General features: G+C 47.0%; 1 protein-coding gene across 2 annotated transcripts; it reads right to left on the reverse strand.

The window, feature by feature from the left end:
- Positions 1-5,659: 5,659 nt before the first annotated feature.
- On the reverse strand, positions 5,660-23,864 carry NT5C1A (5'-nucleotidase, cytosolic IA). 2 transcript variants are annotated; one of them, XM_014061365.2, is made up of 6 exons: positions 23,529-23,863; positions 13,568-13,735; positions 13,118-13,247; positions 12,140-12,262; positions 8,581-8,765; positions 5,661-8,206 (listed from the first exon to the last, which is right to left on the reverse strand). In XM_014061365.2, the coding sequence occupies exons 1-6, from the start codon at positions 23,640-23,642 to the stop codon at positions 7,841-7,843; spliced, it is 1,086 nt and encodes a 361-aa protein (XP_013916840.1). In that variant the 5' UTR covers positions 23,643-23,863; the 3' UTR covers positions 5,661-7,840. The 2 variants fall into 2 exon arrangements, with proteins under 2 accessions (XP_013916842.1, XP_013916840.1); XM_014061367.2 differs by lacking the exon at positions 12,140-12,262 and having other exon boundaries at positions 5,660-8,206; positions 23,529-23,864.
- Between the last annotated feature and the right edge of the window lie 1,083 nt (positions 23,865-24,947).

The raw sequence follows: 24,947 nt of genomic DNA on the forward strand, positions 1-24,947 counted from the left end.
AAAGGGAGAGAAAAGAAGGAGAAAGGAAGGGGAAGTAGAGTAGAAAATGATGGAGGGAAGTCAGGATATAGAAGAGTTGGAAGTAGAGGAGAGAAGAAGATAGGAAGAGAGGGATAGGAGAAAGGGTGAAGGGGGAAGATGAGGTGTATAAGGGGGAGTGGTAAGGGGAGAGAGTAGAAAGAGAAAGAGGAAATAGAGTAGTATGGAAGCGGAAATACACCAACGAAAGGAAGAGTGGGAAGCAGAAGGGAGAAGAAAAGTGGGAAGGGAGAGATAGGAGAGAGGGCAAGGGGGGAAGATGAGGAGGATGAGGATAAGGAGGAGTGAAATGTAGAGAGAGGAGAAGGAGAAAGGAAGGGGAAATAGAGTAGGAAAGGAAGAGGGAGGGAAGATAGGAAATAAGAGAGAGGTAGAAGAAAGAGGTGTATGGAGAGTAGAAGAGCTAATAATGGGTGTTAATCTTTTTGGGGCGTTGAGGACAAGAGGAACTGATGTAATCATTATTTAATACTACATGATATTGGCTATGTATAGTATACATGTGATTGTATGTTATGAAATGGAAATAAAAATATGTTTAAAAAAAAAAAGAAGAGCCCTGCGCATCTATCTGAAGCACACGGCGCCCCTCAGGCGTTCAGAGGCCCTCTTTGTCTCCTTTCAGGTGTCTACCCAGGGAGCCAAGGTTTCCCCGGCCACCATTAGCAGGTGGAGCAGAGCGGCCATCTCAAAGGCCTACGAGGCACGGGGACTTCAGGTCCCAGAGGGCATCACCGTGCACTCCACCAGAAGTGCAGCCACCTCAGCGTCCTGGGCCACCCAGGCTTCCATAGAAGAGATTTGCAGGACTGCCGCCTGGTCCTCTCCCTCGCCTTTCATCAGGCATTACCAGCTAGACCCTTACGCCTCCACGGAAGCGGCCTTTGGGAGGAGGGTTCTTCAGGGAGTCTTAGACTCTCAGGGGGCTCATTGATCCCTCCCAAGGATATCTAGCTTTGGTATGTCCCATGTGTGACTCCTCCCATGCCTCACTTCGGAAACTGTCAGTTGGTCTTACCTGAACTGCATGTTTTGAAGTTGGGATGGGAGTAGTCACTTCCCCCCTGTTTTTAGGGCACATTGCACCAGGAGCCTAAGTTAGTTCAGTGGTCAGGCAGGGCCAGGCAGGAAGGATGTGTGTGTGTTTTCTATCTGTCCCTTCCTTCCAGGTGCTCTGCCATGAACCATCGGTTAATCTGGGAGGTCAGAGGAGGAATGGAGGTGTGGCCTCAAGATTTACCTCAGTCTCCAGGGCAAAAGGGTTAATACCCATGTGTGACTACTCCCATGCCAACTTTGAAACATGCAGTTCAGGTAAGACCAACTGACAGATTCTTGGATCAGTGGTGTCCTCTGGATGCCCAAGAGAGGTTGTCAGCCCTCTTCCAGAGAAAGGTCTCTATTGGTGCCTGAAGACAAGCAAGATGGCCTCGATGGGGCACCGGTTGGTCCGTTCCATCCTCAGCGAAATATCGCTCTAAATCCTGCCCACGGTCACAGAATTGTTGCAGAAAATGACAGGCTTCAGACTTCTCAGGATACAGGAAAAGTTTATTTGGCAGCCAGGTTCAGAAAGCTAGCCCATGGCTAGCATTGCAAGTTCTGAACAACCTTCATTATCGAAGCACGCACTCTTATACATTCTCAAAGGCAGCGTAACACAGAAATACTTAACTCATTTCCTATTGGTTACCTTGAGGAAAAGCCTTATAAGGAGATGGGGGTCTTACTTCTCCTTTTGTTACAGGTATGGACTACGTGTCATTAACGAACTTTATCTGAACCTTGTGGTTTGGACTTTTGATATAGGGACGTTGTCAGGCCTGCAGCGGTTCCTTTAAGAATCTTTGGCCTGCCACACTCTCTCTTCTAGCTTCATCTTTAGTATGCGTATTCATTAAAGGGGGGAATAGCAAGGGGTAGAATGTGTTGTTTTCAAAATAAAAAATTTCTTCCTAGAAGCTCAAGGTTATTCCTTGTCTCTGAACCTTGGCACCTGACCGGAACCAGCTGGGTAGAGATGCCAGCGTGGAAAGAGAAGATTGGACCATGTGATGGATTTGTGGGTGTTGGGACAAGATCATGAACTTTTAACTGGGTGGAATCCCAGGAAGTTCTTCAGAATTGGGATTCCATAGTACGATGCCAAAATGTCTGTTTTATTATATTGGAACTTTAAGGATAGCTCTGCCTTGGACTCTGATTTAATTCTGCATGATATTTGGAACGCTGACATGTTGGCTAGAACATCTTGTGGTTAGAGAATTTCTTTTAAGCAAGCTTCTAACTATCTTTTTTATGCCATGTCTTCATTCTTATATTTTTAATCCATATTTTATTCTACTTTACTAGGATTTAATCCGTCAGGTCCCGGTGATTGATACTCATCAAGATCAGATAGATGTTCTCTAACCATTTTCTTGCTTATTAATTTCTATTTCTATTCTGTCTTTTATGGTTATGTTTTTGGTCAGTTAGGCTATAGTTTTTTTTGCATGAAGACTGATAGAAAGTATGAGTTAAGCAGTTCTGCTTTCTCTCTGTTGCCTGTTACTTCCTTGCCATCTTCTCTTTTAAGTGGACCTATTGTTTCCTTGACTTTTTTCTTGTTATTTATATGTTGAAATAAACTTTTTAAATTATCTTTATTTTTGTTGCAAGTCTTTATTCATTCTGAGCTTTGTTTTCCTGCCTTCATCTTTGCAAATTCGGGCTATCTGCTGATATTATTCTTCCTTAGTTATGTGTCCTCTTCCCATTTTTTGTACTTTTGTACTTTTTGTCTTTCAGTTCATCATAGAAATCTTTGTGCAAACATGCTGGTTTCTTCTTGGATTTCTTGTTTTTCTTTTTCAGTGGTATTGTATTGTACTGGCCTTCTATGATCATATTTTTCAGTGTTTTCCACACTTCTTGAGTTGTTTTCCCCTTTAACAATTTGTTAATTGTTTAGCAAAAAGTTCATCTATTTCTTCTGCTTGGTGGGTGGGCTGTAGTATACGCCTATAACAGGGATGTCAAACTGGTGGCCCGTGGGCCAGATACGTCACATGGTGGCCACATCCACCCCAGCTCTGCGAAGGGGAAAACGTCATGAAACGTCTCATGATGGCAACATGATGCCGTGAGTTTGACACCCGTGGCCTATAGCAACGTCATTCTTTTTTCCTTTTATATTGACCCCTATGGATTCTAGGTTTTCATCCTTGGTTTTGTGGGTTTCAGTACAGATGTCATGATCTTTTATGTATAATGGAACTCCACTTCCTCTTTCGTTAGGTCTGTTTCTTTTCAATAGTTTGCATCCTTCCATCCGTACATTCCAGTCATGGCTTTCCTCCCATCATGTTTCAATAATGGCAGCTATGCCATGTCTGCCTTCATGTACCCACACTTCAAGTTCCCCCCGTTTCTTTCCTAAACTTTGAGCATTTGTGTCTAGGCATTTGAGTCCTTTGTGTTTCTTTTATCTCCTATTTTGTAACTGGGTTTTCGTCCTTCCCATCATCCTTCATTGTGTTTTCTGTTTTTCTTTTTCTTCTTTCTCTTTATTCCCTACCTCCTTATATGATTGGCTACCTCGTGGTTTTTGCTTGGAATAAGATTCTAAAGGTCTTGAAAACTGCCCTCCCCTCCACCCTCTCAATTTAAGTTTAAAGCCCTTCTGATAACATGAGCCAGTTGTTGTCCAAATATGTTCTTTCCGGTTAACTTGTGAGGTGCACTCCAACCCTTGCCAGGAGCCCTTCATATCATCGTGAGGGTGAAGCTATGGCACGTGTGCCACAGGGGGCACACAGATCCCTCTCTGTGGGCACATGCACCATCACCAGCCAGCTGGTTTTCAGGTCTCTGCTGCGCATGCGTGGGGGGGAGGGTGCATGTGGGAGACACATGTGCAGGGATGGATGGTTGTGCACATGCGCAGGGGGCAGGGTACGTGTGAGGGAGTGCACATGCATGTGTGGGAAGGGCGGGGGAGCAGAGGGGTCACACACACATTGCATTATTTCTGTTGAAAAGCAAGACAGTTGTTAAATGAGTTTTGACCCATTTTACAATCCTTCCTGTCATGTTGTTAAGTGAATTGCTATGGTTGTTAAATTAGTCACATGGTTGTTAAGTGAGCAAAGTCAGTGGGTTTCTCACTGCAGGTCAGAAGGTCATAAAAGGAGACTATATGACCCCGGGACACTGCGACCATCATAAATATGAAGCAGTTGCCAAGTGTCCCAATTTTGATCGCATGACCGTAAGTCATTTTCTTCAGTGTTGTTGTAACGACACTGAAGAACGGCCATTAAATGGATGCTTCTAAGTAGGGGAGAACCAGTATTTTTTTTGTTACACAGGTCCAGAGCCTTGGAACGGAATTGAGGAAGAAATGACATTTCTTTTTGCTGCTTTGCAAAAACAGCTTCTGGCCTGTTAACTGCCCCTTCCTGTTTCCTCCCTCCCCCCACACTTTTGCACACACACCCTTCAATTGGCCCTCTATAAATAGAGGCCTCCTCCGGGAAGGCATGACAAGCAGGTAAGCTGTGGCTGGAGCCAAGCCTATTCTTAGCGCTTTGGCAGAGGGAGCTCCGTAGCCCCAAGGCGCCACCCTCCCCTCCCCTTCCCTTAAGCCTCTGCCTCTTCTCCTTTGGGGCGCTGGGACAGCCTCCTACTCCTGTCCAAAGGCTCCGTTGAGAAGATTTCCATGGGCACAGACTGAAAGTCAGCAGGGGGGAGTCCTGGGCATCCAGAGCATTGGCCGCCCATGAAAGAGCTGTGTGTTTGGGTGCTTGTTCCAAGGCACCCGGCTCTCCCCCAGGGATGGGGAAGCCCAGCCCAGCTGTCTCCTGCTGCTTGGTTGGGCTGCCTCCCTGTCAGAGATCACCCTGCAAACCTGCTGCAGGCGAGCCAGGATCAGGACGCTAGCAAAGCAGGGCGCAGGCTGAGCCCCAGGACAGCTAAACTGAGCGGTGCAAAGAACAAGCGGCTGGGGGGTGTTCAGAGGAAGTTATTGGGGCACTGATGAGGAGCCCAAGGATGTGGGGGTCCCTCGATTTCAGCCAGATGGAGGACCCAGGCTGCAGAAGAGGAGGATGGGGCCCTGGGCACCCCGCTGGCCCCAGAATCAAAGCCAAATGTTGCCTGCAGACATCACTAAAAGGGATGGAGCTTTGGTGACCCCTTTATGGCGATTGTTTTGATCCTCTTCTGGAGCTCCAGCTATAGGCAGTCCTTGACCTGCAACCATCCATTCTGTAACCATTCAAAGTTACAATGGCGGCGCACGAATGGTGGTTATGACCCGTCCTCAGAGTTCTGGCCATCCCAGCAGTCCTGCTTTCTTGTGATCGGGGTGCTTGGTAACTAGTACACATTTACAACCATTTGCAGCACCTTGCAATGGGGAAGCCAGCAGGGAAGGTAACCCCACCCACATCCCCTCTGCACTCACACCACACCAGGCACGTGGTCACTCCCATGCATCCTGCCCCACACGCTGTGCCTCTGGGCTGTGCCTCTTCCCTGACCTACACCCCCCTCTTGTCTCCCCCTGATCCCCCCCCACCCTGGCTACACCTCTTGCACATTCCCCATGCAACCTCCACAACCCTTGCTGCGCCTCTCCTCTGCAGCCCCTCGCACCCTTCCCCACCCGGGAGCAACCATTTACCTGGCTTGGGATTTGCAAGTATCTGCCAGTTTCCCCACTGATTTTGGTTGTGGAAAGCTGGCAGGAAGTTGCCTAATCTAGTGACCATGGGATCCAGTTAACGACAGCAATCTGGACTGCAGATTGCTTTCTGACTGCATAACTTAGTAACGGAAATGCCACTTCCAATTGCTGTCATAAATGAAAGACTGCCTATTGGCTCAGGTAAAAGCTGCAGCAAAATCCCCCTCCTTACACCATACAGTAGGCTTTCATAGGCTGGGCTTCACACCAGATGTTTGGCTTGCTGCAGCCGGGGTTCCTATGATATACAGAATCACATTTCAGCTAACTGGCCTGGGTCTGCAACACACCCAAAGACATAAGAGAAGGACCAGGGGCCAGGGGCTGTGTGGATGCAGCCAGAGGACTTACACCAACCAGTTTTGAGGAAAGATTGGTGGTTGAGGTCTTAGTGCAAGATTGCGGAAGGACAGCCCATTCCCAAGATGCCCTGAGAAGAGGAGAATCACCATGAGGGGCACATTCGCTGTCTTCAGTGCCAAAAGAAGAGCTTGGACTTTGACCACCATAGTTGCACCTGGGAGAGACGTTTCTCGGGAGAATAGCTCAGGTTTTGTCTGTTGGGAGGCAATATCCCCCCCCCCAATTCTACATGCTCCTAGACCTTATGTTTTAAAGATACATTGGCAGGTGACCAGGATAGTGAATAAGATACAAGGGAAGGTGTGGTAACAGAAGGTTTACTACAGATCCTTCCATCGAGTCAGGCAGATGTGACGGTGTTTCACTCACAATCATGAAGATGAAGAAAAATTATTTCTGCAAAAGGAAAGAATGGGGCAGTGAGTTCCATGGGGAAATTGTTTCTTGGATCTTTTCCCAAGAGTAATGTGCAGTCATACTGAAAGTGGAAGAAACTTCATTGAGGACACCTGCTTTGGGCAGGGGGTTGGACTAGAAGACCTCCAAAGTCCCTTCCAACCCTAGGATCCTTTGATTCCATTCTGGTCTGATGCTGTGGATGAAAAGCTCTCAGGAGCCCTTGGAGGGAGGCGATGGCTTCCACTTTTTAAATTTAATATATTTAGAGTGAGCAACTTGTTCAGACTACCTTCTGAGTTTCCACATTGAGTCGGGATTTGAGCTGTGGCTGTCTGCTTCTGGTCTCAGCCTGCAACCTCAAAGCTTGGAAAGGAAAAGAAAAAAGGCTTTGTGTGTTCTTCTCCTTCCCCCAAAGGGTGGTCAGTGTTGTAAAGGGAGCCCTCTCCCCCTTCTTGCTTGTGGAACACTGTGTGACTCTCACATGGAGCCCGAATTTACCCAAGGCCCATTTTTGCATTCAAAATCAGAGCCAAAGCCCACTTTCCCCACTTTCGCTCCTGCCTGGCTCACAGGAAAGACTGCATCCTGAATGACACGTGAAGTCGCTCCATGTGCTTGGCAAACAAGGCAGCTTCTGTGGCTATGAATATGCTTATAACCTCAGAACTCCTTTCCTGGCAGTGGCACTTTGGAGGGGAGGACAATGAATGGCCCCCTCCCCCTGTGGCCAGAAGGGACAGGAGGCAGGAGAATTTCTCTCAAATGATGAGCCTCTGCTGGCTCATCACAGGGACTTCCCTCTTCCCAAGCAGGCTCCCCTCGGCTGAATGCTTCAAGCTGGTCTCTGCCATGTAACCAGCAACAAATGGCCTTTTTGCAAACAAGAGAAGGTTGCAAGCAGGTCTTTTGACAAGGCTCCCATGGGCCTCGTCAGCAATTCCTGCATGCTGTACTTGTGAGAGTGTGACATATGTAAGTTCACCTAGCATAGGTCACAAGAAAATGTCCCCAGATGCAAAATGATCCCATTTTGGAGGAAGAGAAGGCAAGTTCTATCTTGAAGCACTCTTGATTACAGGAGGGACACTAAAAAGCCCCTGCAAATGCTCCAAGGGCCCTGCAGGAGTGTGTGGGACACAGCTATTGTTCTGGTGGGGAAGAGCATAAAGTGCAACATGTACAGGCAGCAGCAGATCCTTCATGGACCACCCCAACACCTTTGCTTCTAGTCATCCTAGAGGTTGGCGCTCAGCAACCGAGACGTCCTTCTCAACCAAGCGCTGACCCAGGCCAGGCCATCCCTGGGCACTACTTGGCGTCCTGAGCTACCTTTCTTTGTCCTGAGAGCTTGTACTTCTGGGCAACCCCATAAGGAACATGGGCGGCGACAGTGCCCATTTCTTTTGCTCCCTCCACGTGAAACATCTGGTCATCAAAGAAGATATGTGGTCGGATCTTCTCCAGCAAGGGGCCTTTGGGTGCGCCGGCCAAGAAGAGGGCCTCGTCCGTTTCTAGTCCCCAGCTCCGGAGAGTCTTTAGGGCTCGGGCCCCGGAACTGGCAGCACTTCGAGCCGTGACCAAGTAGGTGCGGATGGGGCATTCCAGGCGGAGGCCTTTGGTGTAGAACTTCTTCTGAAGCTTCCCCAGCACTTCTAGGAAGCCCTTCAGTGGCCCCTGGACAGAGGAACACACAGCATCAGCCCCAGCATGTGGCCCACTCCCCAGGTAGTCAGGAAATGGGGACCAGCTCAGGCACATCACCCTCTGGAAGGCCCCGGGGCCAGAAGCTTCCCTGCCCTCACCCCAGCCATGCCCAGATGGCCTCCTGTTCTTTGAATTTGCCAATCCTTCTTTGGGTCTAATAGAAGCTGTTACACTGAAATGGTGTTGCTGTCTTGTTTTGTTGGCATTTAGAATGTTTTTTCTCCCTTTGTTCTATCTAATGTGTTTGTTAGCAGGGCAGACATAAAAATAATCCTCTTGCTCTTGGCAAAAACAATAATGAAAAGGTTGATTTGGTCACAATGCCACCAGTCCCTGAGTCGCACCTGAGCAAGAGGCTTGTTCTCGTAAGTCTTCTCGTGCTCAAAGAATTTGTCTAGGCCGTGAGCCTTCACAATCTGCTCCGACTCATCTGAAAACAGCACAGCATCTCCATCAAAGGCAACACGAAGCTGCTTCTCTGAGACTTGCACATCTTTCTTGGGGGTGAAAATAGTGGCAGCTGCGATCCCTGGGAAGGGAGGGAGGGAGGGAGGAAAACATCCTTCAATTCCTGTCGCCCGATGCTCTTCAGTTGGAGCAAGAATAAGGTGACCAGATTTTCAGATTGGTAAAGAGGGACACCTTTGACCGGAGGGTGGGGAGGCTTGATTAAAAATTTTATATGGACCAACAAAAATTTTCATAAGACGCAAAAATAGTATTGTAATATGTTTTTTTATTTCAACATAACTACAATTTACAAATATAAATTGTAACTGTTGCCAAATATCAAAATTTTGATCACATGACCATGAGGATGCTGCAACGGTCGCTAAGTGTGAAAAGGGTCGCTAAGTGTGAAAAATGGTCATCAGTCACTTTTTTCAATGCCATTGTAACTTTGGTCACTATACCACCTTTCTTGCCACAGTTCTTAAGTGAATAACTGCAGCTGGTATTTTGTATTTTGGATAGAATCTTTTTTAAAATAGTCTAAGACAATTTAAAAAAAGAATCCACACAGAATAAATTGAAGTAAAACATTTCAAACTATTCCACACAGAATAAATTGAAGTAAAACTATTTTTAAAAATTCTATGGACAATATATTTCAAAGTATTGTGCATAGAATTTTTAAAAATGGTTTCACTTCAATTTATTTTGGATAGAATCCTTTTTTAAAATTGTCTTAGACAAATTTAAAAAAAGATTCTATCCAAAATACAAAATACCAGCTGCAGTTATTCACTTAAGAACTGTGGCAAGAAAGGTGATATAATGGGCTTAGTGACCAAAGTTACCATGGCATTGAAAAAAGTGACTGATGACCATTTTTCACACTTAGCGACCATTTTCACACTTAGCGACCATTGCAGCATCCTCATGGTCACATGATCAAAATTTTGATGTTTGGCAACAGATTCATATTTATGATGGTTTCAGTGTCCTGGGGTCATATAATTACCTTTTGACAAAGTCAAATGGGGAAACCAGATTCACTTATGTTACTAACTTATCAGCTGCAGTTATTCACTTAAGAACTGTGGTAAGAAAGGTGATATAATGGGCTTAGTGACCAAAGTTACAATGGCATTGAAAAAAGTGACTGATGACCATTTTTCACACTTAGTGACCATTTTCACACTTAGCGACCGTTGCAGCATCCTCATGGTCACATGATCAAAATTTTGATGTTTGGCAACAGTTACAATTTATATTTGTAAATTGTAGTTATGTTGAAATTTAAAAAAAATATTACAATACTATTTTTGCGTTGTATGAAAAAGTTTGTTGCTCCGTATAAAATTTTTAATCAAGCCCCCACCCCCAGTCAAAGGTGTCCCTCTTTACTGAAAATCTGGTCACCTTGCTTTTTAGGATGCTGTCTAGATTTGCCATAGCTTTCCTCCCCAGGAGCAAGCGTCTTTTAATTCCTTGGAATTGGGTATGTCTATTTTAATGAAAAGAAGGACCGAGGTATTGTATTGTGGTTGCTGCAATTAATATACTTAATAACTCCATTTTTATTCTTTATTTTTAATAATAATTTTCATAACAGTTGCTCCTGTTTTTGTAATTACTGTTTTATATTATTATTTTAGTGGATTGTTGTCACCCCTGAGAGTCATTTCTATTGAGATGTACACATTTGAACAATAAATGTATTTATTTTCATATTTAAGGAAAGCCATCATCTATAAACTAAGCAAAGGTGTAGCTTCCAAGATGTGCCCTTGGGATCTTGAAGTTGGTGGGAATCTACTCAGAGATTAATTGAGGAAAGCTTAATAACAGGGAATTCTTAACTTAAATCCACACAGAATAAAACTATTTTAATAAATCCTATGCACAATAAATAAAATATTATTTTAAAATACATTAAAAAGGAAAAGAAAAAAACCCACTTACCAGTAGGCAGACACTCCAAGTCAATCCAGAATGATGTAGATGTTAATACAAAGAACTGAGCAAATTAAAATGGTTAAATAGTCCCAGGGAAATAGTTTTCAAAGAAAAAAGAGCACCATTTTTCCCACACAACACGAGCAACCTCCAAACTCCATGCCCCTCCACTCTGGAAAATCCAGGAAGTAACAGTTGCTTTCCTCTCTAGCCAGGTGTTTCCTGCAGCTCTATGGTAATGGTTCATTTTTTCTTATAAAAGTGAGTAAGGGCGGGGGTGTGTGTCCGTTTTCTTGCTTTAAAGTTTTAATATCTTCAATGAAAGTACTGAGACAGAGAGAGAGGTTAGTTAGACAGGGTGTCTTTTGTCTTGCCCCGGTTAGGATTTCTTGCCCCGGTTAGGATTTCTTAAGCAAATCCACTGGGCTTTCAACATACATGAAGCCAGAAAAAAATCGGGACTTTTTTAAAACGCAGAGGGACACGTGAAAAATTGTTATAAAGCGTGCTTGCCACGCTGAAATCGGGACGTTTGGTCACCTTAAGCAAGAAGTTCACAGACTTCAGTGAGGTCTATTTCAGGCTTATCTGTGGATAACTATAGAGTTTGGGAAACAGTAAAAGGAATTTCCAAATCTCATTTATAATGGCAAAATCTCTGAATGATGTGTGAGATCAGTTGTCTCACTTTCTGTATCTTCTCCTTCCATCCCTCTGCCATCCTCCCCACCACTTCTCACATCTGGCAGGAGGATTCCCTAAAAGTCTCTTTCCTGTCAAAGTGTCCTCTAGATGTGTAAGCTTCTGACTCTTTGGGACTTAGCAGCTGGCCAATGCCTTTGATCAGTCTTGTGCCACTGAGCCAACAAGATCTTCACATTCTTTCGACTGGCAGAAATCACAACCTGATTCTAAGCAACCTGATTCTGATAAAGCAATCAAACTTCAGTTAAAGGTTACTTTGCCCCACAAAGGCCTCTCTTACATGCTAAGAGATTGCAACAGATGCTTCACCTCTGTTTCTGTCAGGACATGGAAAGCTAACAAGCACATAATGTGTGTGTGGGGCTGGGGGATGACAACCACTAAATCTTTTTCTAAAGTTCTGGTTCTTGGAGACTGCCTAGACAAGTCCCTGCAGTTTTCATGGCAATTCAGAAATTGGTTTGCCATTGCAAACCACCCAGCTGGCTTTGTGCCTAAAGTAGGACTAGAACTCACAGTCTCTTGCTTTCTGGCCTGATGCTCTAAGTGCCGCACCAAAATGACTCTTTATAAACCTAAACAAACGCATCTAAATGGCTCACAAGACTGTAGGAGTAAAATTGCAACGGTCATGATTCCTGGAGTAACAAGTGGTAAAGTTGGCTTTGCTTTGGATTTTAGAAAACGTGTGTCCCCACAGGTACCTACAGACTCAAATCTGTCTTATCTTCCCACTCCTTCAGTCCAAAAGGTCCCCAAACTTCTGCTATGCTTCCACACAAGAGCATCACTCACCCTCTTCTATGGCCTCACTCACTTTCTCACAGTCCGAGGATAAGTAGAGGTTGGTGTGGTAGGCCTTTAAGTAGCAAATGGGGCTAGTCCCACCAGTCATACAAAACCTCTCAATGAAGAGATCTGGGAGGAAAAGAAGAGATGCTTCATTGGTAAACAGGATCTAGCCATCCCCAGGCTTCTTTGTGGATCAAAATCCCTGGCCAGCACGTCTGGAAGACACCATGGTGGGAAGGGAGAAGGATCCTGGAAGTACCTGAAGAGTTGCCAAAACTGGCCGTATTTAATGTAACAGCACAAGCACTAAAGGAGACAGAGAGTTAATCTGGGCAGAAATTTGGCAGTGCAGTTCCAAAAGAAGAATGCCGTATAATGGTACCTTGGTACTCGGCTGCTTTGAAACTCATCAAATTTGGTTCTCAGTGCATTTTGATGTGAAATTTGTGTCCCAATACTCATCATTTGTTTGGTACTCAACACAAAAGCTAGAACCTACCTGTCAGTGTTGGCTGCCTTGTGACTCATCACATTTTTCCTTGTGGGAAAAATTTGTTTGGTACTCAACATTTTTGGTATTCATCATGCCTCCCGGAATTAATTATCAATGAGTACCATGGTTTCACTGTATATTAAAAACCTCTGAGAGGCTGTGTGCTGAAAGCCAGGCTCCTTAGTAGTTGCTCCTGAAAAGAGCTGTTCCTTGGTGTCCAAGACACTGTTTCCTATTGAGCCAGCAGAGTTGTGACACATAATGTGAAATGAATATAAGGCAGCCCATTTCCAGAGAATAAGCTCCCTAAGGGAGTGAAGAGGTAGAGTTTCCTCCTGTCTCGGTGGATGCACTGATGAGAGATGCAGGGCTGTACAAGTGGACAAGCCTTCCAAGCATTGAGCCCACTGCCCCATTTGGTGGACATCGGTGAAGGGATTAGTGGCTGGGTGGATGTTGGCAAGGGATCTTGCCTTCCGGTTACTTACTGTAATGGTTGATGCTGTTGATCAAGCGAACGCCCACTTGCGCATGGTTGTTGGTCACAAGGACAATGTCAAAAAGTTCCTCACTGTCTGGGAACAGTTCCCGCAGCTGGATGTTGACCGATTCCAGAGCCTGGGAAACCAGCGAGAGAAAATGGTTGGACCAGAGGGGTAACATGTTCACTTAAGGGATCGTCAGATAAGAAGGGCTCAAACTGTCCGTGGCTGCTTACTGACGTTGGCCCAACTAACAATCTCCAGCAAGTATGGGAGTCCTGCTCTCCAAGGCCCAGAGAGGGCCTGCAGATGGGTGGAAGAGCAAGATGGGGGAAAGCCCCAGATCTTACCTCTGAGGAAATGGCCAGGAGTGCTGACTTCTCCCCCACCCCACCCCCAATGTGGACCAGCATCTGCAACGTTGGCATGTGTGAACGTGAGCCAAAAAGACCATACCTTGACAAAAGGGAAAGCCGCTCCGGGCAGGAAGGGCTCCTCCTCATGCTCCAGCTGATACTTCACGTAGGCCTCCACGCCCTGCTCGGTGTAAATCTTCTGCTCTTCTTCCATGCGGAAGAGGGCTCGGGAGGACACAGCAATGGTGATGGCGTGTTGCGGCTTTGGCTGCAAGAGAAGAGTGGTGGTTGCATCCCCCATAAGAGAGGGCAACTGTCCTTGATGACTGGACCAAAGGGACTGAGGGTTCCCCCTCGCCCTTGAAGGCCAGAGGGTCAGCCAGGCCAGCTTCTCTCAATGACTCATTTTCATAATTAGCTACATTTCCGTTTGTGTCACTTCCATATTAGTTTGATAGCTTTGTAAGGTTCTGGTGACCCCTGGAACCTTACACCACCGGCTAGAGGGAGAGAGCCATCCTTGCCAATTTCACATAACTTCAAAGATTCTCTTGCTGTGAAAGGCCCCAGACTTCCTTCCCACCCGAGACCCCTGCAACACCCAGTCAAGGTCAGCCTTGCAGCCTCCTGAGCATAGCAGGGCCATGAAGTCACGGTGCCTCGTTTTGATAGAAATCTTGAGGTGTTTTTTGTGGGGAACGTCTGCATGAAACCTGGCATTGGGTACAACTGAGAAACTGGTTGCCTGCAGGGTATCTCTGCTGTTGTTATTAAGGAGTTCCCAGCAGCTTGTAAGAGATTTGGATATTATCTTGCTTGATATCTATGTTTTGATGTTATGTATTTCTATCTATTTTGGGGGCTAATAATAAAACTTCAAATCCCTTTAGTTACTGGAGTGATCATTGTTTCTGGATCCAAAAGAACCAATTGTCTGGGTGCCTAATTACTGCCCTGTGTGTGTGTGTGTATAAGCTTCTGCTTATATTAAGGTGACCAGACGTCCCGCTTTTGGCGGGACACCCCCGCTTTTTGATGCATTTTCCCGCGTCCCGCCCGCTTTTTAAAAAGGCACACTTTTTTTGGCGCTTGCAGCTCCCGCCCATCAGCTGCTGGGCTGGCTCATCGTTCTGTTCTATGCTACCACCTACAAATTTAAGCCAGCCCAGCCTGCCGCTCACTGATTTGATTGGCTGGACTTCAGCCAATCAGTGAGCTGGCCAACCAGCTCACTGATTGGCTGGACTCCTTAGCTGAGGACGCATGCGCGAGTCTCCATTTTATTTCGTCTTTGTTTTGGGCAGCTGCGCTTACTCACTGGTGGTGAGTAAATCATGTTTTGTATTAAATTTGGTACCGTGGGAATCGGGAGGCGCTGGGCTGGGGGAAGGAGACAGCCCCCTTGCGGAGTTCGCAGCCAGCCCCTGTGCTGTGCTGGAACGGGCGGCAAAACCTCTGGAACCACGTGGAAGTTCTCGGGCGGCTGCTCCCAGCTCTCCTGCCCCGGAGGGAGCAGCCGCTGCCGGCGGCGGAGGAGGAAGCAGCCCGGCGTCGCTGCTTGCCGCGCGCTCCCTCGCTCGGGGCCAGGCTTTGGTGCTGCCTTTCCCGCTCTGTGCGTGCTGCCCAGACCAGACCTCTCTTCCTTCCGTGGAGTCCGTTCGTGAATCCATGGGATTCGCCGCGGAAGGAAGAGATGTCGGGGGAGCGGCGCCGCCAGCAGAGAACGTCCCCTCGCTTCTGGGCCTCCCCGCTGCTGTCCCGATCTCTCTTCCTTCCGTGGAGTCCGTTCGTGAATCCACGGGATTCGCCGCGGAAGGAAGAGATGTCGGGGGAGCGGCGCCGCCAGCAGAGAACGTCCTCTGGCTTCTGGGGCTTCCCGCTGCTGTCCCAATCTCTCTTCCTTCCGTGGAGTCCGTTCGTGAATCCATGGGATTCGCCGCGGAAGGAAGAGATATCGGGGGAGCGGCGGACGCCAGCAGAGAACGTCCTCTGGCTTCTGGGGCTCCCCGCTGCTGTCCCGATCTCTCTTCCTTCCGTGGAGTCCGTTCGTGAATCCATGGGATTCGCCGCGGAAGGAAGAGATGTCGGGGGAGCGGCGCCGCCAGCAGAGAACGTCCTCTGGCTTCTGGGGCTCCCCGCTGCTGTCCCGATCTCTCTTCCTTCCGTGGAGTCCGTTCGTGAATCCATGGGATTCGCCGCAGAAGGAAGAGATGTCGGGGGAGCGGCGGACGCCAGCAGAGAACGTCCTCTGGCTTCTGGGGCTCCCCGCTGCTGTCCCGATCTCTCTTCCTTCCGTGGAGTCCGTTCGTGAATCCATGGGATTCGCCGCGGAAGGAAGAGATATCGGGGGAGCGGCGGACGCCAGCAGAGAACGTCCTCTGGCTTCTGGGGCTCCCCGCTGCTGTCCCGATCTCTCTTCCTTCCGTGGAGTCCGTTCGTGAATCCATGGGATTCGCCGCGGAAGGAAGAGATATCGGGGGAGCGGCGGACGCCAGCAGAGAACGCCCTCTGGCTTCTGGGGTCCCCGCTGCTGTCCCGATCTCTCTTCCTTCCGTGGAGTCCGTTCGTGAATCCATGGGATTCGCCGCGGAAGGAAGAGATGTCGGGGGAGCGGCGCCGCCAGCAGAGAACGTCCCCTCGCTTCTGGGCCTCCCCGCTGCTGTCCTGATCTCTCTTCCTTCCGTGGAGTCCGTTTGTGAATCCATGGGATTCGCCGCGGAAGGAAGAGATGTCGGGGGAGCGGCGGACGCCAGCAGAGAACGTCCCCTCGCTTCTGGGCCTCCCCGCTGCTGTCCTGATCTCTCTTCCTTCCGTGGAGTCCGTTTGTGAATCCATGGGATTCGCCGCGGAAGGAAGAGATGTCGGGGGAGCGGCGGACGCCAGCAGAGAACGTCCCCTCGCTTCTGGGCCTCCCCGCTGCTGTCCTGATCTCTCTTCCTTCCGTGGAGTCCGTTCGTGAATCCATGGGATTCGCCGCGGAAGGAAGAGATGTCGGGGGAGCGGCGGACGCCAGCAGAGAACGTCCCCTCGCTTCTGGGCCTCCCCGCTGCTGTCCTGATCTCTCTTCCTTCCGTGGAGTCCGTTCGTGAATCCATGGGATTCGCCGCGGAAGGAAGAGATGTCGGGGGAGCGGCGCCGCCAGCAGAGAACATCCTCTGGCTTCTGGGGCTCCCCGCTGCTTTCTGTGGATCAATGGGATTCTGTTAAGGTTACAATTGGATGTGTTGGACGAATCTTAAAAGATGAAACTTTTATTAAAACGTTTGACTTAACTAATAAACAAACTAATCCAACCTAAATGTAGAGGAGGAGAAGAAGGGGGGGATTTAAAAAGAGCAGAGGAAAAAGAAAAGAAAGCATGAAGAAAACATAAAGAAAGGGATGGGAGGGAGGGAAGGAAGGAAGGCAGTTTATGTTGAAACAGAAAATATTATATAAGGAAGAAAATGGAAATAACTTAGGAAAGAAGGAAGGAAGGAAGGAAGGAAGGAAGGAAGGAAGGAAGGAATTGCACTTAATATTGAATCAAAAGAGAATGAAGGAAAAAGTATTGGAAGGATTGAAAGAAGGAAGGAGGAACAAAGAATTACACTTAATATTGAAATGGAAAAGAAAATATAATGAATGAAAGAAGAAGTATAGGAAGGAAGGAAGGAAGGAAGAAACAAAGACTGTTGAAACAGAAAAGATAATATAAGGAAGAAAATGGAAAGACGTATAGGAAGGAAGGAAGGAAAAAAGGAAGACAATGTTGAAATGGAAAAGAATATAAGGAAGAAAATGGAAAAAATTATAGGAAGAAAGGAAGAAATGTACTTAATATTGAAACAGACAAGGGAATGAAGGAAAAAAATATTGGAAGGATTGAAAGAACAAGGTTTTCCTTGTATGGGATTGATAGTGTCATTCTTAAATTTATTCCCCAAAATTTTTCCCATTTGTCTAGTTCAATGTTATAGCCAAAGTTCTGTGCCCATTTTATCATTGGTTCTTTTACAGTTTCCAATTTCCTCTTCCATTTGATACTTCAAGAGGAATTTGTATATTTTCCCTATCATCTTTCTGTCCAGACTTTGAATAATTTTATTCAATTTGTGTGGTTCTGTTTCAATACCATATATTTTAGTGTCTTTATTGTATTTAGTTTTAATTTGGAGGTAGGTTAGCTAGTCACCTTTCATATTCTGATCTGCCAATTCTTCAATTGTTTTTAAATTTCCCTGTCTGTCAATTAGATCTCTGTATCTTAGAATTTTGTTCCAATCTGTAAAATTTGGGTGTGTCGTTCTTTCTGTTGGTGATAGCCAATTTGGGGTTTTCACATAGTGGATTTTTTTGATTTTGAGCCATTGTTGCAGTAAAATTCTAATTAAATGATTTTGAAAGTATTTGTGCGTTTTATGTTTGTCATTCATTCCATAAGAAATTATGCCAGCCTGCTGCAGGTCATGGCCTTCTAAGATCAGAATTCTTTTATTCTTTAACTCAATCCAATCCTTCATCATTGTCATTGTTACTGCAGTTGCGTATATATAGGCTCCCTGTGTGCTTCCATCCATCCCTACGAAGATCTGCTGACTCTGCCTGCCTGCTGGTAAGTGAGCTGGGTTTTTTCTTTTATTTTTTTAATGTATTTTAAAATAATATTTTATTTATTGTGCATATGATTTTTAAAAATAGTGTTATTCTGTGTTGATTCTTTTTTTAAATTGTCTTAAACTATTTAAAAAAAGATTCTATCCAAAATAAATTGAAACAAGCCATTTTTAAAATTTCTATGCACAATACTTTGAAATGGACTCAGGAGTCATGATTGACACTGAGTGAATTTGCACTTTTAATAATCAGGAAGATACAATGGCATTGAAAAAAGTGACTGATGACCATTTTTCACACTTAGCGACCGTTGCGACCATTTTTCACACTTAGCGACCGTTGCAGCATCCTCATGGTCACGTGATCAAAATTTTGTTTGGCAACAGATTCGTATTTATGCTGGTTTCAGTGTCCTGGGGTGACCTTTTGACAAAAAAAATTTTTTTTAATCAAGCCCCCCCCCCCCCCCGGTCAAGGACGTCCCTCTTTTCCAATCTGAAAATCTGGTCACCTTAGCTTATATATCCACAGTGGACTCATTGTACATAATTGTTAGGATTGGGCCTTTGTCTGGCAGACCCTGAGCCACAAGATCTAATCAGACTTTCTTGCAAAACTACACAACTCTGGAGGAAACGCATAATGCCCATTTCCTAGATGTGAACTGCCAGAGCAGTTTAAAAGTCCCAAGCAGTCCTAACATATTCTCCCAGTTCCCAAAAATCAAACTTTGAAATATTATTCTACCATTAAACATTCCAGTTGGATAGCTTTAAGTGCAACTGCTCACAGCCTCCCCAGTTCATTTGACAACTGAAATGACAACTTGGGAGCTACAAAGTGCTAAGTAGCAAAATAAATGTTTTTGTGGTTCTTATGAGGATGCTGGGTGATTAATGTATGAGCATTAAGCGAGGCTTTCTATTTGCCACGGGCAGAATTGGCTGGATGAGGAGTCCCAGGGCCAACTGCTCAGGCAGGCCATCCCCGGCTCAGCTTTACTTGCTCCTTGCTCCATGTGGACTCTTGACCTTTTCTGTCAAGAGTCCACATGGACTTGGCATTTATTTCTTGTGTAGGTATCTTGATTTCATTGCATCTATCTGTTTTATTAATGTTTTTAAGCTGCCTTTGGGCTCTTGCATTTTCAAAAGGAATAATTTCTTCAGAAATAGATTTGCTTACCCTTATAGTTTATTAATTAATAATAATGAAAAATGTGTGTGTGTGTGTGTGTGTGTGTGTGTGCTGGTGTTAACAACTAAATCCCTTCCTTCATTGCTGAGACAGTCAGGCCTGCCTGGCATAGAGGCCTCAGTTCAAACAAGGGGATGTGATGGTCAACTCGGCACAGGCACTTGAAGCATCCTCCCCCTCCCCCCAGGTGAGATCCTCACTTCTGGCCTTTCAAGAGGGCTTGAAGACCTGGCCCTGCCAGCTGGCCTGGCCCGGCAAGGGCAAAGGGGCAACTTGGAGTGGTTGATGGATTAGTCCTCCCCACCTTCTCCCCATGCACACTTGGCTCCCTTCCTCTCCATCTTATTTATTTGGATTTTAAATGCATGGTTCTTATTTATTGTTTTAATGTTTTACCTGGTATTTTAACTGTATGACTAAGCCCCCTAGAGTCACCTTGGTGAAATGAACAGCATTTATTGTGTATTGTTTTATTTTAATTATTTAGTCAAACATGTATAAGATGACAGATATAAGTATAAAGATTATTATGAATACAGGAAATGGAAACAAAGAAGTGGGGATGGGAGGCACACTGGTGTGCTTATGCACGCCCCTTACAGACCTCTTAGGAATGGGGTGAGGTCGACAGTAGACGTCTAAGGTTAAAGTTGTGGGGGTTTGGGGAAGAAACGACAGAGTCAGGTAGAGCATTCCAGACGTTGACCACTGTTGCTGAAATTGTATTTTCTGCAATCAAGTTTGGAGCGGTTTACCTTAAGTTTGTATCTATCCTGTGTTGTTGCGGTTGGAACTGAAGTAGTCTTTGACAGGTAGGACATTGTAGCAGATAATTTTGTGTACTACACTGATAGAACTTTAATTTAAAAAAAAACAAATTTAGTAAGGGGAGGGAGACAGGCAGCTGTCTCCCAGTCAAAAGGCTCTCCCTCCCTTCCTCCCTGGCCCCAGGGCCCTCTTCCCCTTGCAGCAGCTTCTCACTCCCAACAAGGCCAGAAGAACTGGAGGGAAGCGAAGGCCATTGTTCCTGTCAACCTTCAGCAATTTCACACCAGGAAGCTGCCAGGTGGAAATGCCACACATGGCTGCCACTTAGGGACTCCGTGAACTGCGTGTCCAGCCTGCCTACAGTGAGTTGGGCAAGCAGAAAAGTGCCACTGATTAATGCCAGGAAGTGTTGCCCTTCAAAGGAACAGCTTGTTGTGGACAAGGCTGCCTATGGCATCTCTCCCATCTGAAGAGCCAAAGTCCCTCTAAGACCGACAAAGGCGACTGCCTGGAGGAAGAGATTCCCAGCCCAAAACTCTCAGAAAGGTGCACAATTGAGAGTCAAAGGCCGAGACCTTGTTTATACCATTCATTCTGTGGCCTTTTATTTTGGCTTTACTGAACAGTCATCCCTCTTTGGGTCAAAGACAGGGTTTGCATGCCATCCAAACAACACAACCTAGTTAATGTAGGGCTGGGGACTTTTAACCCTAACAATGCCAGGATTGTTTGGGATTAAATGGTTCTCTCGGACAAGCAATGTTGTGCGAACACCAATATTCAATAAATGATGAGGCAATTTCCAAACTCTACTCACTGCTTGCTCCAGAAAAAGAAAGCAGGGTCCAAGTGGGTGTGAACATCCCAGCTTGTTTGTTCTGACACCAGCTGATGCCAAGGCAGTTCCTTCCAAATGCTGGCTGACTGCGGCACTTGCGGATTGCCTCCTGGGCAGACTGGCAAAGCTTCTTGCCCAGGAGGCAATCCGCAAGTGCCACAGGGGCAGAAGGGGGAACCTCACCAAGACCCTGGCTTGAAGGCATGGTGCATGAGAACGCTTGTTGGGCAGGTATGGGGTAGGGATATGGGGGGAGGTCAGTCCTAGGTTTAATGGCAGAAATTGGCAGATAACGGTTCCCGCCAGACAGAGACAAGCCCCCCACTCCACCCTGCAGAGTTTAAAGGGCTGCAAAAGAAAAAGGGCAACCTCAGTTCTCAGGTATGACTTGCAGGCCTTATTCCAGGCCTGCCTCCACTTTGGCTGAGTGATTCATTCAGTCACAATTTGTTGACTGTGTCTGCATTCACATGGCATGTTGTCATACGTTCCGCTTTATGGCTGGTCTCATGTTACAGTGCATGCTAAACCACAGCAAGCATCCTCCATTTCTAGTGTGGGTGTTGTCTGAAGCTGGCAGTCAGCATCGATCCGCTTTCTCCTGGCCAGTTCTGCAGTTCCATCTTTCTGCTGCTCCCTATTTCTGGCCAGAAGGTGCCCAACACCCTTCTAAAGAAGCTTTGGCGAACTCCCCACTGTCCACCAGCATTGCTGGGGAAGCTTCCTGGGCCCCTCCAGTAGCTCATTCCCAAATGATGGTAGCTGGGTTTGGGCGGGTGAGGAAGCCTCTGAAAGGGTTCTCACTAGCAAGATTCTGTTTCCACCATCGCTATCACACACTGGACATTATTGTATGGTTAGACTGACCGGGTGCTTGGTGTGAATAAAACTATCGTGGTTAGCAAAACATGTTTTAGGATTTAGTAGGTTGTGGAAACCAATTAAACATGGTTCATTCAGTGAGTCTACTGAGTGACTAGGATGGGAAAGCTGGCTTCACCTCTTGGAACCAAGGAAAACCTCCTGGTTTTTCAGCTAAGTTAGGATGTCTTTCTGAGCCACTTGCTGACTAAGGACTCCTATCATTCAGGCAGACCCTCTTTTGCAACAAGTACTTTACTGCCTTCAAGGTCACCTAAAATGCCCGTTGCTGCTTGGACATCCCAAACCACTTTCTCCCCATAGAGATCGGATGTTCTCCCTAAGGCTGATGTGGCGAAGGCTGAGGTTGAGCATAGAAGCCGAATGAGCCTGTTCACAGTGCCCTCCATTTCTACAGATATCATTGTTTCTCCTGAAATCCTTTTCCTCTTGAGCTGAGAACCAGTAATATTTCTGTACAGTGTGTCCCTGTAGGAATTTCAGGGCTTTGGGGGACGATTGTCAGTTCTGTAAGATTTATAAGAGATGGCAGATGCTAATGCTTATGTCCAGCTAGCAAAAAGGAGAAAAGAGGACAGCGGACGTCAACAGAATTGACTCAATGGCTTCTTGGGTTCTGAAGCTTTGCCTCTCCTCAAGCAGGCTATGATTCAGCAATGGGGAGATTAATGCATGATTTGGGGCAGGGCTCTCCACCCTTGGCAACTTTAGGATTTGTGGACTTCAACTCCCAGAATTTTGTTTTGCTGGCTGGGGAATCCTGGGAATTGGAGTCCACAAATCCTAAAATCGCCAAGTTTGGAGTCCTCTGGTCTGGGGGAAGCAGGTCATGGATATCCCAGATTCCCAAAACGTTCCAGATCAAGGGGCTACCCAGAAGAGGCTCCCTTGCAGAATGGGGATGGGTAACCCTTCAACCAAAGCTAGTTTGTTGGACATTGCAAACATCTATGAGAGGGAGGTGCTGGGCACTGAGAGGAAGGGCTCCTCAGCGAGCATTGCCTATTGGAAAAGAGGTTGGCCAGGTTGCTTGATCGAGTGGGGCAAATAAGGAGGGACGCAGGGCTGACTCTGGGCAGACCCTCACAGCAAAATACAGCATGAAATCCCAGGCAGATCATCATACGAGAGGACCTTTTACCGCGGCCAAAGGGACTCTGGGGTGCAGTCTTTCTTTCTGGCTAGGGAGGGTCCATTCCACCTGTTGCTGGGAATACTGAATGTTAAAGGTGCTGCTCAAGAAGAGCAATATTAATATTGTCATTAAAGAATAAAACCAGAATTTTCACTAACGTTTCCTGCAAGGGAAGCCTCTAAATTGCATTTGAGGAGGGTGATGGTGGCCTGCAGCTCCCTTCTTCTCAAACGGGGCGCTACCCTTGCCAGGGGAACACAAAATGATAGCCACAGAAATGAGCAGCAGAGAGATCTGGGCTCCCACAAGGAAGGCTGCTCCTCCTTTCTATCGTGAGTTCCTGTGGGGGGGAGCAATCTTGCAAGCAAGAGCAGTGCTGCCCTGGGAAAACAAGGCCAATTCTGCAGACCAGGGCCATCTATACAGGAAGCGTCTCTGAGCCTCAAAAGCAGCCACCTCTCTTCACACGGCTAAATGCCCCCTTTGGAGCCAAGCCACCAGGCGATGAGCCGTCCCGGCAACAGATTCTTTCACTTGCCCTGGCATTTCACGCTGCCTCTCACCAGACCAGCATCCCAAGGGCCCTGCATGCAAACAAGGAAGCCTTCCTCCACCCACCCCAGCAGGAAAAACACTCTTTCTTACCGATTTGGGCTTCTTTTGGGGGGAGAGGTTTTCATAAAAGGCCTTGTCATCCTCCAAACCACCTTGTTGTGGCTGCCCTCTGCTTTCTGGGCATCTGGGTCCAGTGGGCTCCATGGCTCATTCCCTCTACCCGTCCAGGAGCAGGCGAAGATGCAGCCAGCTGGCCACTTGCTTTCCTTCTGCCCAAGACCCCAGCTCAGCTGCAAAAAGAGCCAGCCGCCGCCTCTGCCAGCTGCAAAGGCAGGTTTAACCCGGCGGGAGCGGCAGTAACAACAGTCGGTGTGCAGGAGACGAGGCAGACGAGCCTGTGTGTGTGTGTGTGTGTGTGTGCGTGTATGTGTGTGTGTGTCGCTCAGAGCACGCTCTTTATAAGGAATCCCGTGAACCTCCTGGGCATTCTTGCTCCCAGAGCGACAGTCCGAGCAGCTGCCCAAGTCCTCCCCCCTTCCTGGCTTCCTTTCCTCAAACCCACTCAAATCTGTGGGCAGCCCCACAGGATGGGGACGGAGAGGCAGGACCCCTAGGGCGTGCTGCCCCAGAAGGAGGGGGTCCTCTGTCTTGGCCAAAAAGAGCCTGGACTTAAACAGCCTGGGAGAGGAGACCTATCTGGGCAGAATGCCCACACTCCAAGACTACATAAAATGGCATGCGGTGTGCTGAAAGGAGACCCTCTCAGATCCAGCAGGGCTCCCAGGGATCAGTGGCCACCCATAGGGGCCAAGATTTGCACCCATTCCTGGAAGAGAAGGTCTTGCATCACCTCCTGATTTTAGGGATCTTTTATTGTTGTCAAAAACAAATGTTCTTTTTGGGTGGAGTGGGGGAGGGGACAGAGATGTGGTTAACACAAACAGTGGAATAAATGGGCTCTTACTCCGTAACTAAAAAGAGGCTTTTTAAAGGTTCACATTTTCAAATTATCTGCATTCTTCCGGTTACTCTCTGTCCCCCCCCCCATTATTCCTGAGAGGAGAGGCATTCCCAGGCTTGCACCCCCCCCCCTTCTCTTGCTGGAATCTTCCTAGGACAGAGTGCTCATCCCTGCCATCCCTTGATTGACTGGTGCCCACTTGCCACAGGCTAGCCAAGGCTCCTGATTTCAAGGGCATTCAGGAGGAAGGATGCTTAGCTCCATGTGCTCTGCCTGTTCCTTTTCCAAAAGCATGTGGTCAATCACGGATTAAAAAGTGAACCTGATGGGGTTTTGGTCTAATCAAGTTGAAAGATCTGAGCCTAAATGTGACCACAATTGCTTAATAAGCTATTAAGGGAAATTAATTGCATGCGCTGAAAATGGGCCGTTGGCAATTGCCTGGAAAAAAGCAGCGCTTTAGTTACAGCAGTCCAAAATCCAGCTGCTTAGAAGGATAAGGATTCTCCTGCTTCGTTTTCATCGAGGGAGGCTTCCCCAAGTGTCCA

The sequence above is a fragment of the Thamnophis sirtalis genome, unplaced genomic scaffold (genome assembly GCF_051295495.1).
Source record: "Thamnophis sirtalis isolate CommonGarterSnake01/CBP01778 unplaced genomic scaffold, rThaSir2_p1.2 scaffold_13, whole genome shotgun sequence".
Classification (NCBI taxonomy): Eukaryota; Metazoa; Chordata; class Lepidosauria; order Squamata; family Natricidae; genus Thamnophis; species Thamnophis sirtalis.